We start from the raw sequence: 14,831 nt of genomic DNA, 5'->3' as shown, positions 1-14,831 counted from the left end.
GTATGCGACAGTCGAGAAATGCGGCTAGAACGTTTGCATTCAATTTACAGTCGAATCTTGTTAATTCAAACCAAATCACGCGGCGGCGCCTCCAACCGGCATTGCTCCGGCACCGCCATAGAGTAAAAGCTTAGGAGAGACCCTTCAATGTCGCGCGCAAACAAAACAAAAAAAAAAAAAAGAAAAACGCGGCGGAAATTTCACCCCCTCTCAAATGGCAAGGTCGCCGATTCTGTGTTGCGCCAGAACATGCGTGTACGTGCCGACGTCTCAGCCATGCTACCATAGCCACGCGTAGAAAATGGCAGTGAACCCTTCTTTCTCCTTTATGCTTCCTCTACTTTCTAGTCACGTGTTGACCTTGCACGCTGCGGCTACGGCGCAGAGGGAAGCAGCGGCGCTGTCCTCAGGCCGGCCAACGAAACTGCCCACGCCTGCAAACGCCCGCTTCCCGATAACAGCAGAAAACGAAACTTCGGGGAGCTGGCGCTGGGCTGGCTGAAGCGGCGGCGCCTGTATGGTGGCGGGCGCGCACGGTGACAGTTGAAAGTGAGGGAGCTACGAAGGAGGGCGAGGGGAGCCACCGAAGCGGTGGAGTTGCCGAGGCGAAATCCGCTTCCCTGCTGCCCTCCTCCCTCACATTCCACAGTCTCCGCGTGCGCCCTTCGCCGTGCTGTGCTGACGCCGCCCACTCCCTGAAGTTTCGTTTACTGCCGTTATCGTGAAGCGAGCGTTGGCCGGCGTTGGCAGTTTCGTGGCCCTCGCTCGCTATGCGCGCCGTTATATTTCACGACTCACACTCAAGATTCTGGTTTCAGCCTCACTGGCTGTTCGTTCGCACCACGTGCCCTTCTCCTCCACTTCGTCTCTCTTTCTTCCTCGAGCACTCCTTGGGGCGCCCGTTTGAGGGGAGCGTTCGCCATCTCCGCTGACTTCCGTACTCCCAGGCAGCCGCACTGTAACCGATATTTCGTTTCCCACAACTGCACTATAAGCGATACGTGTATACATGGAGTGCTATGGGAAAATTAACGGGAGTCTGTAAAGACCGCACTATATCCGGTCCTGCACTATAAGCGGTTACGTTATAAGTGGTCTATACTGTATATTGTACAAGGGGTCTTGGGAGGTTATTGAATACTTAAAGGATATGGCGTCCACTCTTGACTGGAGTCATTCATTGACAAAGGGGTGGGAGAGTTTGGTTCATAGGAATCAGGACAATGCATTCAGATGATGTCCTGGTGTGTTCTCTGGTCGATTAAGACCAGTGTAGTGTCCAGGACAACCTTGGCCATGTCTGGCAGTCGCTTAGGGTGACACCATTGATCGAAGCTGTCCGTTAGAAGTCGCAAAGGAAGGCTCCCAAGGAGCTTTTGCTTTAGCTGAGTGGCGGCCGCATAATCCCACAGAATATGACAGGTGCCTACTGAGGTTTGTGTTTTGCATGTGGAACAGTTATCTGTTGCAGTGATTCCGAGTTTCTTGCGCTAGAAACGCAGGAAGTTTGTTTGATATCATGCTTGGATGAAGTGCTTGCCCGTAATATCGAGGACAAATTGCAAGTGGTATCATCCGTTATGGTGGCAAACTAAAAAAATGTAGATTTTCTCACCAATGAAACAGCTTTGCCGTCAACTGTGGCAAAACTTTGCATGTGCATCAGTTTTGCACGGCCTCAGAAATTCTGGCATCCCATTGTTACTACTGTGCGGTGTGACGCAGTCTTGGAGGCCATGTTTTCTTCAAATTATGGTCGTCACTGTCTGCTGTCAGACGAGCTGAATGGGCTGTGCAGGAGCGAAAATGCACAATTAAAAGCCAACAGGTATTATGTATACCTAGTAGACAAGCTGGTAGTGACACCTTGTGACGATTTGCCTAACTACGATGGGTTTGAAAAATATTAGTGTTGCTCGAGTGTTCTTGTCGAAGGAAAATCATAAAAGGCCTGCACGTTAACGATTATGTCGCTTTGTCGATTTATACCAACCGTTTAAGCAGAACGTGATAGGTGATTGCAGTATTAGCTTTTCCTGTTCTCTGGTAAATTCTGCATCAAAAGATGTTACTACCAGTGTTGTGCCTACCATACACTTCTTCGGTAAAACGCACACAGTGAGAAGATTGCAGACAAGCTAAAACTCTCTAACATTTGGCGCTTCTTGTACACACCCTACACTTGACCTCTCAGTGGACTCCAACGATGCACTGTACGGTGGTGACCCAAAGTTCCGGGCACAGTTGGAGCAGCTGTGCACCAGCGTGCTGGACCAGCTGCTCGCGCACCTGCGTGCGCTCGGGGAATCCGGGGTGAGTGCAGCACATTTTCTTAGATCAATTTTCAATAATTTATGAGGTGTCTCGTGAATAGCATTGCTTGTTAGGTTAAGAACTCACGCATGATGTTTCCATTGAAGAAGAAGGAATGCAGCAATTAGCGCTCTGAGCTGCCGTACCCAGTATGCAGCCATTGTGGCGATCAGTTTGCAATGTGCCTGACTCTGTCACATTGAGGCGTTGCGCATGTTGAAAGCACGGCAAGCCTCGCCTGTAGATATCAGAACACCTGACAACTTTTCGAAGACACTGCATGTGAACCAGTTGGACTACTGTATTAAAGGAATCCTTTGCCAGTTTCAAAGGAGAACTGAATGGATAAATGTAACCATGCTCAAAATGTAGGTGCACCTGTCCCGGCAACGCCGTGATGATGTTAGTCCTCGCCACTTTCCCCACTGTGCTTAGGATCAAGGAAACCTTCAGGAGGATGTCGAGGCCAGCTGGATTGCTGTATTTGCCAGCGGCTTATCTGAAAGAGCTAGCAGTACAGTTTGGTACATGTGTGTCTTGTCAGCCCTGCTCCTGCAGCACTGTTTTATCTTCTCCTAATCTCATTATCATTGCCTCCTGGCCCCTTTGTCACAAGAGTTGAATTCAAAATTTGAAATCCAAATTTATTTAATTTAAAAATTCTATTTTTTTGTTTTGAAAGAATGTACACCACTGTTTGAACCTGCAGCAATAGGGTAGTTACAGGCCTGAGGTTCGCGCTATTTGCACATAAGCAAACCAGAACTCGTACAAAAATTCGGTATAGTAGCAGCAAACAGAGATGAACATAAAACGAAGTTATATAGCCATGATTATAACATATGTCGATAACCAGACATGTAATACACAGAAACCATGTCATGCATGAAAACACTAAAGGTAAGTACTATAACAAAATAACAACATTAACCGGTACAGGTGCAATCTACAGGTGCGAGTCTAGATCGCACGAGTCAGTTGTGGGCCGCCTGCTCGATTGATCTATCTTAGTGACATCAGGGGATGCTGATGGGCTAAGCCATCAGACATTCCTGGAATGCCCATTGCTCCAGTGTGGCTTCACACCACATGCCAATTCTTGTAAAAGTGAAAGTATCTCTTAAAGTTATAAATAAGTGATACGACCGTGTGATAGGTGTAGTAGTTGCTGCGTCTTGTCTTCGTTGCACGTACAGCTTGAAACAGTTTGAACTTGCACGCTGCTACAGCATGTGGAGCGGCAAGCACGATTGGCCCTGGAGCTCCTGCAGAGGCTGGTGATGGGTGCGAACTTGGAGCGACGGCCTCTCTTCTCCCTGGCGGTCAGTCTGTGGGGCCTGGCCCACCGAAATGCTGCCCTGGATCACCGCGCCTCGGTCAGTGCTAGCTTCCCGTCGCGGGGCGAAGGATTCGCTATTTTACCACTGTTTTCACTAACGTAGCGCGATCTCTGCCGCGATGGCTAAGTGGCTGTGGAATTCTGCTACCGAGCTTGAGGTTAAGGGTTCGACTCCCGGTCGCACAAGCTGCATTGTGATTGGAGTGGAATGCGAAACCGGTCAAGTGTCATAATAAAACTGCAATTTGGGTGAGTTGGTTGGTCCAACTATCATGCACCAAGATTTAAAAATATGAAAATGCCACGTAGCTGGTCAGAACCAAGGTAATGGTAATGTTGTTTGCTGTCGCTTGGAGATATTCAGATTATTTTTGCATTCTGCCTAATTAGATAATTAGTCTTAAATAATAAACTTCTCAAAGATTATAATTAGATGAAAATTGTTAATGAGGAAAATACAGAGCAATATGAAAACCTCCCGACACAGCTTTCTGTTGCTCATTATGTGCTACATAAAAGTGTTTTTTCAAGCCTGAAAGAAACCTGCGAATACACACAAAGTGCCTCGAGCGGCCAGTCGCGGGGCAATTTTGCATGTATTCGCTGGCTTCTTTCAAGCTCCAAAAAACACTCATGTAGCATGTATTGAGCAACAGAAAGCTGTGTCGGGAGTTTATCATGTTGCTCTACAATTTTCTCAATGTCACTTTTTATCTAATTATAATATTTGAAAAGCTGATTAATTAAGACTAATTATGTAATTAGGCAGAATGCAAGAAATAATCTGAGTACAGTTCGATATAACGAACTTCAGGGGACCGCGGTAAATCATTCGTTATTCTGAAAGGTTGTTATAGTGAGAGCCCGCAAATTAACCATACTGCCCATCAGTTCATAAGTTGTCACCATTTGAGCTATTCACGAAAACGTCGATGTTGAGTCTCGGCCCACGCTGTTGCTTTTTTCCATGGATTCTGCCGCCACACACTACCGAAGCACAGTATGAGTGCCGCAAGCAAAATACAAAAACTACTGACAAAAAAGGAAGCTCTATGTCACTTCCAAAGCGCAATCTTTCTTGTTTATTTTAAACATTCCTTGCCGTGGACACCACAACTGTCTCATTCGAGATGGACACCTGAACGATTCCAAAGCGCAAGCGCGTTTAAACGACAGCGTCTGGAAAGTGCAACATGCAACCGTGTGGCATCCCCATGAGTATGGAGGTTACATTTCTCCATGCGCGTAGCTAGTAAGGCCGCCTAAAGAAACGCGAAAGAAAGGCATGCGCAGAATGTCAGTAAAATGGGCAATTTTCTTCGTTATATTGATATTCAACCTTTTATGCACATAAGTACAGTTGCTGATGGATTTTTCTTACATGGAATGGACTGCAGAATTTTCCGAATTATCGGGCGATCAGAAAAAGCAAATTTTAATGAGAAACAAATTCGTTTTCTTGAATTTGAGAGTAGGAGACAAAACATACGGTTTCATGCCATGTCGACAACATTTTCACATCGGCAATACGAAGTGAAGCCAGCCACACTTTCGCGTCCATTCTGCCCCCGTGACGAAAACTTGCGCACGCAGTAGGACGACATTATCATGAAAAGCACTGGCAGCAGGGAGCGAAAGCTTCGTTTGCCTCTCGTTTCATCGCATCTCCGAAAGTCGAGATTACGTAACCTCCAGTACTAAACGCGTGGGAAGGCAGTGCACACGATGCAACACCACTTTGGCATGCCCACTGTGCACACGCCGGAGATTACCTCAAAAACGTCGCACGGGCTGCATATGCGCTCAGCCGTGCTGACAGCATCCGCAGACATGACCACGCTACAATAGGAGACTCGTGCCAACCTGCCCCCCACTTACTCCCCCCCTCCCCCCCCTTGCGTGTGCTTGATCGCGTTACCGCAAGCTTGCTTCTCTCCCCCCTTTCCCCTAGCTCGTGTGGATGGATGGTGCTCATCAAGCCACCATTCTTCTTGGCTCACCCTCACACCCAACGCAAAAATAGTGTGCAGGGCCGGATGCGCGTGAACTTTATATGGAGCATGACGCCTCTCCGCTCGGTGGTCACTCTTGATCCCGCAGTGCGCGATTTGAGAGGTGCATGCGCAAGCAGCCGCTTGTAGTTCAACCATTTGACCGTCTGCGTCCGTGGAATTTGCCATTTTTTGTCTCGGTATTCCTTCGCGGTGGCAGTGAAATCTTGTTATATTAAAATCGTGTATAAACACACTTTGTTATATCGAGGTTATAAATACACGGTGTTCTATGGACAAGAAGGTATAAAAAAGGGAAGCACTTCATTATATTGAGAATTTCGTAATATTGAAGTTCGTTGTATCGACGTCTAACTATATAATGCAAAGCTGTTAGTGTTGATGCAACAGGCTAAACTGCCCAACATGCAAACTATGAAAGAAAGCCCACTTTAAGTTTGCCTTTTAACGCCCAATCAACGCCTTCACTTGTTTCAGGTGCGCTGTCTGGAGTTCGTCAAGAAGCGAGCCAGCAGGGCCGGAAACAAAGGTCCTTATGCCGAGCTAGCCACCAAGCTACAGATTCCTTCGCCAGTCTGAGGCCCACCTCGTCTCTGTGTCCTCCTCCTAGAGCCAGACCTGGTTGTACTCCCTCCACGGGCCTGGCAAGGCCAAAGCTATGCCAGCTGCATTCTCCTCACCCAACTTGAGCAAAAAAAGGCTTCGCATGCACCATAGACCCCTCATTATAATACGTTTTGAATACAGGAACGCAAAAATAATTAATACTGATAGAAAATGTACGATCCGAACGGGGCATTGGCAACGTTCCGCACTTCGAGTGTATGAACCGGAACTAGGTTCTGCTGTAGAAAGATGAACTGGACTGCTGGGGCCACACCACTAGCCTTGGGTCGGGAGCTTAAAGAGCTTGGAAAATAAATGTGTACAGCAGGACTGTTTGATTTCTTGTGTCATGCAAAGTGTGAAAACTCTAAGGCATGTGCAATAAGAAAAAATGGTTAGTGAGTTGCATCCACTTAAAAAAAAATAAGAACTGTGCTATGCAGACAAGTGTGCATAGATAAGGACACTATTTCTCAGGTGATAAGTGAAGCAACCTGCTTGTTAAAAGTAGCCTAACATTGCAGCTACAGTTGTTGGGTCTAAGCACTGCAGCTACTAATCTAGGAACATGGCTAATGCCAGCTACAGCTGGTAAAAGCAACTTGGAACGTTTTTCAGTCTTTGCATTCAGTCACAGTCACACTCGCCAGCACCCCACTCGTGTTCATACTCATTTTGACTCTCTCTCACCGATACCCACTCACTCGCTCGTGTTCAAACTCTCACTCACAAGAACTGGCGCAGTTGACTTCCATTAATTCGACTCTGGCTACTTCAATTTTTTGGTTCATTCGGTCAAACTGAAGCTACTGCTTGGTGCCCATGCATTTCTGTGGGCTCAAGCTTTCTTTATTTTGATGCTAAAATTGGCCTTTGGCCGGTCAGCGTGCACGTGCCTGACCACCATGGTGACCACAACAGAGACCCTTTACTGGCAGTGTACCCACCGAGCTGGCGTAGTGGCTTTGGTGTTGCGCTGCTAAGCTTGGGAAACGCGAGCCACTAGCGGCTGCATTTCAATGGGGGTGAAAAATGCTAAAACGCCTGTGTACAATGAATTGGGCGCACGTTTAAGAACCCCAGGTAGCCAGAATCAATTCGGAGTCACCCACTACCACGTGCCTCATAATCATATCGTGGTTTTGGCATGTAAAACCCCAGATTTTAAATTTAATTACTGGCAACATCAGTCTCGGCAGAGCTTAGGGGGCAGTGAATGCATTTAACACCCGTCATCTCCCATCGAAAATGCTTATTTTTGACCTGCCCCTTGAAAGATTTTCAAGCAGCAACGGTAGCTCACAATGTCTGATTACAGTATTTAACCAGTTCTAAATCGCCGCTTTAAAAAAAAAAAAAAAAAAAAACACACATTTAAGCCAGACACTGTCATTTCGGCATTTGTATGCTTTGCCGCATAACACGGCTGTTTTGCAGCGAAGCTGACTTTAGAAAACTGGCCGCCACTATGCAACACATGTTGGGCTCTTGCCCATTTTTCTTGCTAAAAAGTCGTGGGCGCGGTAGTTTTTTACTTTGTTCAGGAGCTTTAATGTTTCCTACTTTGAACGCACAGAAAGCGCTCGCGCATTTGATTCGGGGGAGTGTTAGAATCGGTGGTGCCTTCCGACGTTTTTTTCTGCATCTTGCTTAATTCGACCCGCTGGATAATTCGATAGATTTTGTCGGCCCCATCAGGGTCGAATCGATGAAAGTCGAGTGTATTTACTCACATTAATACTGTGTACTGACGCTCACTGGAATTTATACTCGCGTTCAGTCACCGGCACTCACTCACATTCAAGCTCGCATCTACTCACACCAACAGGTATTCACTGACACTCACGTTACGTCTACTCACGCTCATTGGTACTCATTCACGTCCGTACACTCCACTCTGTGGGTTCTGAAACGTGCTCTTGGTACAAAGAAAGGACAACGCAGGTAACCCCGCCGTTAGGTGGCGCTAGCAGCGCAATACGTGCCATCTGTCGTACTATTCTGCAACTACAACACCGACCGCCGCCAGCGCTTAGCGAAGCAGCAAAGCCGGATTACAGGATATGCGAGAGCCATGCAGGGAAACCAACATCAAGGGACACATGAGAGTCTAGCGTTCCCACAACTTGGACTCACTCACGTTCACTCTCGCATGTATTCACACCCTTGTCACTCACCCACATTTATGCCTCTGAAATGAGTATGAGTGTACTCATTATATCGATCTATGGTGCTTGCCTCCAAGTGCAGCTTGTACTGGCAAATCAGTGACGAAGGGTGCAAAGAATGGAAACAACACAAGTCACGCTGCGAGATGTTGAGTGGGGAAGCAAGCATCTAATTTTTTTATTCTCTTCCACTGGTTTCTCCCGTGCCGTCCACATGCGCCAAAGACATAGTGCGGCACGGACACTTACCCCCTCCCCCGAGTGCAATGACGTGTAATTGCTGACCGCAGCATGGAGTTGGTGCAAGGGCAAATCCTGCAGTGAGTGCAATATTGGTTTGACTCGCACCGATTATCAATGATGCACAGTAATGTTTTATGGTGCCGGAATGGCATCACTTTTGTACGGTACGCAGGTCAATTTGGGAGTCGGTGCAATACCGTTGCAAGGTCAAGTGCAGAGTCGATGCAATTCGTGTTTCATTAATTCTACCATGATCCAAGAACGTCGCCTGCATTGGCTCTGCCAATTAATATGGAATGGACTATTACAAAATATGGTGCCGGATCTCTTTAGCACCCATAAAGGTGTTCCAAGTCCATTCGCTATTATCGTGTGGTTGTAAATGGCCAGTACGATTGCATATGAAGTCTGGAGGCTGGCAGAAGCACTGACACCAACCCGATGGGTATCTGAAGCTGGATACTGAGGAATGTGTGCAATGAAAAGGTCATATGATAAGTATGGGTGTGTGAATATTTGAAATTTTTGAACAAAGAATCGAATATTGTTTTATTCAATTTTTTTTAGTCAGATGATCACTATATTTGCAAATACAAATATTTTTTCAATAGTTTTTGAATATTTCAAATTGCCAACGTTGTGTGAGCAAGCATAAAGTTGGAGCTTAGTGCGACAAATTGCATCCTGGCTGGCATAGCAGACATAAGACACAAGAGGCTCCATACTGGAGCAGACTGATAGCGGCTAGACCACTAACAGTCGCATTTGCCAATGAGTCCCGACTATGGGAATAAACGACTTATTTACTCCATTATTTATTGTTTGCTCCTTATAAACCACCTCATTTACCACAATTTAAACCCCCCTCCCCCCCAAAAAATTGATAAAACTGGTCAAAGAGAATACCCATAGGGATACTTAGACAACTCCAGTGGAGTTTCTGTATCCTTTTTCTGATTGACTCACAGAATGACAACTGTTTTTCTAGAATACATATTTATTGTTCTACACTATGATTGATCTTTCGTACGCTGCTGCTGCTCTCCTCTTGCAAGCCGTAAGCCACTAGAAGAGAGTCTGAAGAGGGGTCACGACCTAGGAACCGCCGGAAGACCTCGCTTCCGTTGACGCTACCTCCAAGCTCCAAGAAGGTCTCTCGGAACCTGCGAACAGTGGGTGGCAGATCATTGCTCAGCACGGCATCCAGGCAAACCTTTTTTTGCTGTAGTGATACCAGTAATTTGCACATTCGTGCTCCAAAATGATGCTGCCCGTTATCAGCGAGAAGACTGAAAGGAACTGAGGGGCTCAATATTTTGTTACTAACAACCATAACAAACCAGCAATAAATGAAACCAAGGAAGGCGGAGGGAAAATAAACTGCGGTTCTTAGTTGAAAGAACAATGAAAAAGGGAAGAAATGACAGCTTGCAACCGCTGGGAGCTATTGCTATCGCAATGCTAAAGATGCTGCTGGTTCAGCTTTAGCATTGCACAATGCAACATCAGACAAAGGCCAAGTGTGTGTCTTGCCTCTGTTTCAAGATTGTGCCGTTCGATGCTCAAAGTGTGAAACCGTGTTTTGGCTACACCAAGCAGACTTACCGTTTTCCTACACTGCTGATGTCGGATGAAGTCTCGGCCTTCTGGAATGCCCCCAGCACATCCGCGGCTATCATCTGCAACATCAGATTTGCAACACGCGGTTACTGAGCGGCTTCACCATAAGTGACAAGACAGGCACACAGCAGTGACTGTTCGTAACAACAGAGCAATTATAATGTAAAGATTCCTTCTGCTCAAATATATTTCTTTGTTATCAGCTGCTCAAGACCGGCCAGTCTGATGATAACATTGGCAGAGGGCTACTAAGACCAGTGACATAATGCAAAAAAGAAAACTGAATCAAAATTGTTACATTACCTGACTCGGGTAACAAAAAAAAGCACACCTGAGCCAAACATTCTGCTGCTACCAGAGCAATTGGAGGAGCCATGTGGGCAAAATTCTGCCGGATCTCGGCTGTGCTCCGAGCTCAAAGGCGAGAGTGCGTTCCATGCGCTCCAAGCTGGAACCACAGCACTCTGAATGAATTATACTGAATGTGTTCTGAGCGCACGAAAGCACCTGTGTTATATAGCAGCAACTGTGTAGCAGTCTATAGAGAACACGCAGTCGCAAACACTTGTTTAAATAATGCCATAACAGGCAAAGTTAGTACAGGCATTTTAAGGGCTGCCGTGGTTTCTCGCTCACCTTTGCTACCCTGCCCTCGCCCACATGTGCCCTCTCCTCAATAACTAACAAGAAAAGGGCTCTCCCAATGTACACCATTGATCGCCCTCTGCCTGATGGCGACTAGAACCTTCCCGGAAGGATCAGCGGAGCACAATGGGCGAGCTGATCCTTCGAACACACCACTGAACATGCAGCTGCACCTTCACGTTGCAGCGTCAAGCACGCATTCTGCTGCATCACAATGTGCCAAGGAAGGACAGAGAAAAGCCTGGAGAGGAGCACGAGAATGTTTTCTAACAGCGGAGCTGTTGTAGGTCGAGGCTTCGCCATTCATCTATCCGCCGGTGTCATGCAGGTCACGTGACCAGGAGAGGATGAGAAATGCGCCTAAGGAGGACAGGTCACCTGACTAGCAGAGGAGGTAACCAATGAGAGGCCGCGGTGGGTGTGAGGAGGAGAGGCGATGCAGTGGCGCACCGATTGGGGGGGGGGGGGTTCTAACACCCCCCCTAGCCCATGAGTTAATCTCTTCCTCCCAGCGTGTCTAGTCCCACCAGTCCAACGTGTACCATCAGTGCTCTGTTCACATTGTCATTACATTCAGAAGGTGGCTTGAGGTCGAAATTTCTGATTAACTATCATTGTCGTGTATTTATTCATTCACTCAAATTCAATGAGGCCAACCGCATGCTCGATGCTTTGCATTGAATACCACTGAAGCAGCTCTAGGCGGAAAAAAGATGCAATTTTCGTCTTTCAAGACGCTGCCAGTAGTTTGACCCTTTTTTTTCTTGTGCAGCAACTAAGATGTGAGACGCACAATCGTCTTCACACTCGCAAACTTAGGCAAAAAGTGCATTTTTTGACAATTCCCGTGAAGAAATTAAAATTAGTACTGACATTAAACTAAGGCAAACTGTCTGACATTAAATTTTTTCGATTCATTTATAATGGTCACAAATGTCCAGAGGTATCGCAGAATACTCGAAACGAGCTATTGTTTCTTCGTTTATTTGATTCACAGGGAAAGACTAAGGATGAAATCAGAGAATCCATGAATAATGGGAATAGTCGCCTCAACTTGCCTGGCTTTCGAGATGCAGCTACCGTGCATTCCGAATTGCTCTCATTTCCAAAGAATCCCTCTGTCTCCTCCCTATTAGAGCAGAGACTACGGCAGCTGTTTGATTCGACACTGATTGATTTAATGGTTTTTTTAACGATTGTTTAAGGAAAATGCATATTATGCAAAGTGCTTGTTCCCCCCCCCAACACACACAACAATTCAACCACCCCTGGCAGAGATCCTGGGTGCGTACCAAGGCGATGGGTATAATGTGCAGCGCGCCTTTGAAAACGAGCAATTCGCATAGCTGCTGCTGACGCCGTCAGCGTTTCCCCACATTCGGCCGAACGCAAGCGATGTCCATGACTGCGTTCATGCCGCTGGCGGCCACCGCTCGGCAGGTTTCCACCACAGAATGGACACTCGTAGAGAGGGTCGGAAGTTGCTGCCGGTACAGTGACTCCTTCATCCCTAGGACAAGCACGTACTGGAATCGCCTTTCCACATCAGTCGCACTCATCACTGACCCTACCAATTTCAAGACCGCTGTTCAGAATGCCATTTGCTAATATTTTTGTTTGTATTTTTACTGCATTATTTTTTTTTTTTGACTCCACTCCTTTCTGTAACGCCTTCGGCCCTTGAAAGTATGTGAAATAAATAAACAAATAAGTGCCAAGGGTCATATACATGTTGAATTTCTATGCACTCCTATAGCAGTTGCATTGTGTACACTTCTTACAGCACAAAATGATCAATCTTCCTGGTAGAAGCATTCTTCCACACAACTGTTTCTAAGTGTGAGCACTGTTGCGAACTGCACTATATCTCATAGACACAGCTGACCCCATACATCTGTTAGGAAATGCAATTTTATGACGCACAGTTCAGTGACTCCGTGCACTTCCTGAGGGCGGACACAGTGATAACATCAAGTTGCTATCGCCACATTTGTTGTTATAATGTTAAAAAAAGAAAACCAGGAAAGAGCACTGCATGTATGAACTATGCTTTTAATTACAATCACATATGAGTTCGCTGTCGGGATGCCGGGCGCTTCTTGTCCCGTGGTTATGAATCACTCACCCTCTATCAAAGCAGTTTCGACGTGCACGTCGTACTTCGTAAAAACTATTGACAGCGCGAAACGATATACGGAACACACAGAAAAAGATACCGGAAATTCCGTGACGTTAGTTTTCAGTATGGATTACCAACGTATACCCAACGTACCGTCCTTCTGAATCGTATTTGGTCTTATCGAGAGGTAATAAAAAAAGTGCTGACGCTTTCTTGCGAGCTTTTAGTACAGATGCGCAACAGGTGTAAAATATATACAGACCATAGATTTTTTACAGACCGAATTGCGCGTGTGTCTGGTATAGCATTCGAAGCGTTTACGCTCTGTCACATTTTTTTTTTTTTTTTTTTAATTCCTTTCGGGATGACGTGATGCGCACCTAAGCAAACTTCGCACCAGTGCCACGATCGTTTCTTTTTTCCGTTCAGCTGGTCGCAATCACGCCAATCGATTAGCTCGACGGGTGCACAATTACGAGCGGAGTGGCGCAAATTGTGCACACGAATGACTTCGCGGACTGCGCTAGCAGTATAACGCGAGCCCATTGTTTCACATAGTACGTGCAAACGCGTACACCCGAAACAGCGCCGCTGCTGCATTTATTTTTGCGCAGCCTTTGTCGCCACAGCACCAGCAGACCTTGATGCGACTCCACGCGTCGGGTGACAGCTCGACGCGTGACGCAACGCGAAATGCGAGAACAATCGTTTCTCCCATCTCACGAGGAAGTTTGCTCTCGGCTCGGGTTATGATTGCGGCAAGCAGCAGCTGACGGCCGGAGGGGGCGCAAAATGTGGATGACCATTCGAAAGCCACACCGCGCGCGAGGGGCAACTAGTGGTTAGCGATGCTCGACTACCGCGTTCGCGGTGACGTAATGGTGAATTAGGAGTTCGCGCTCCCGACCTTTTGAACTCACCTTGCAGACTTCGTCGCGCTGAGGTCAGGCCAGTCGGGCACGGTCCGGAATCGAGGAAAGCGCGTACGGCACTACCTACTGGCAACGCCTCCGCCAGCAGACAACTCTCTCGTCGGCAGCTCTGGCGGTGATGATGATAATGGTAGTCAATCTGTACCACAGATGAGGTGATAACTCCATGGGGGTGATCAACGCTCTTCACTGTGCTACTGGTATTCACGCATGCAAATGCAAAAGTAGCGCTGCGCTGAAGAAGAAAAAAGAACAATGAGATAGTTATTATTTGCGATACTTATTTGCACTGTTCTATCTTCGTGTCCACGTGGAGACTGCTCTCTGAATAAGCTTTGGTTGGTATGGTATGGTATGGCTTTACGCCCAGACCTTGCGGCTCGCAATGCACAAAAACGAGGAAGCAAAAGAACTTCCGAGCAAGTTTTCGTGGAACAACCAATGATCTATCCACATCTGCAATCTGAACTCCACATGCATCCCCTTCAAAGTGATTCGCGCGAGTACGTATTTCTGCGGTATCACACGCGCCCACTTTCGATCGCGATCGAGCCTGATCCAAATCGGAATTCACGACCCCCATTGGCTCCCTCCCGCAGCTCGCGCAAGGGACCAATCAGGCAATCGCGACCGAGAAATTCAATCGCGATCGAAAATGTGCCGTGTGATATCCGCATTAGGCACGCCGTGGGAGGAATTCGCGCCTCATTGAAGAAGAGTAATTATAAGTGGCAGAGAGAAAGGTTAAGAGCGTGGTCGGGTCGTTGCGAATACGCAGCGCCAGGTTGGGAAGGTTGCCCGAAGCATCGAACTGAGGCTTAAATGAGAGTTAAA

The 14,831-nt window shown here is 47.0% G+C and overlaps 5 protein-coding genes across 7 annotated transcripts in view; 2 read left to right on the top strand and 3 right to left on the bottom strand.

Annotated features, from left to right (window-relative positions):
- LOC119453155 (VPS35 endosomal protein-sorting factor-like) overlaps nt 1-6,598 on the top strand; it is a 29,520-nt gene extending 22,922 nt beyond the window's left edge. The window contains exons 19-21 of the mRNA XM_037715163.2: nt 2,195-2,313; nt 3,543-3,689; nt 6,142-6,598. Coding sequence (XP_037571091.1) covers nt 2,195-2,313; nt 3,543-3,689; nt 6,142-6,243 — 368 coding nt within the window. The 3' untranslated portion in view covers nt 6,244-6,598. The remainder of the gene's footprint in view (nt 1-2,194; nt 2,314-3,542; nt 3,690-6,141) is intronic.
- The window catches only part of LOC119453163 (lysophosphatidylserine lipase ABHD12), a 61,182-nt gene extending 47,042 nt beyond the window's left edge, over nt 1-14,140 (bottom strand). Inside the window, exon 1 of one of the 2 annotated variants that reach the window (XM_049667604.1) lies at nt 13,986-14,140. The gene's annotated coding sequence lies outside the window, so the exon portion shown is untranslated. The remainder of the gene's footprint in view (nt 1-13,985) is intronic. The other variant, XM_049667605.1, reaches the window with a different exon arrangement.
- The window catches only part of LOC119453156 (uncharacterized), a 53,375-nt gene that overhangs the window by 27,428 nt on the left and 11,116 nt on the right, over nt 1-14,831 (bottom strand). The window lies entirely within an intron of this gene.
- The window catches only part of LOC119453160 (NAD-dependent protein deacetylase sirtuin-7-like), a 60,843-nt gene that overhangs the window by 37,040 nt on the left and 8,972 nt on the right, over nt 1-14,831 (top strand).
- Nucleotides 9,659-14,831, bottom strand: part of LOC119453152 (uncharacterized) — an 86,099-nt gene continuing 80,926 nt past the window's right edge. Inside the window, exons 12-13 of one of the 2 annotated variants that reach the window (XM_049667601.1) lie at nt 10,287-10,360; nt 9,665-9,844 (exon numbers count right to left, since the gene is read on the bottom strand). In XM_049667601.1, the coding sequence (XP_049523558.1) occupies nt 9,679-9,844; nt 10,287-10,360 (240 nt within the window). In that variant the 3' untranslated portion in view covers nt 9,665-9,678. Of the gene's footprint in view, nt 9,845-10,286; nt 10,361-14,831 lie in introns of both variants that reach the window. The other variant, XM_049667602.1, reaches the window with a different exon arrangement.

Source organism: Dermacentor silvarum, chromosome 5 (genome assembly GCF_013339745.2).
Source record: "Dermacentor silvarum isolate Dsil-2018 chromosome 5, BIME_Dsil_1.4, whole genome shotgun sequence".
NCBI classification, from domain to species: domain Eukaryota; kingdom Metazoa; phylum Arthropoda; class Arachnida; order Ixodida; family Ixodidae; genus Dermacentor; species Dermacentor silvarum.
Note: the sequence above shows the minus strand (reverse complement) of the source record. Positions and strands in the feature narration are given on the sequence as shown.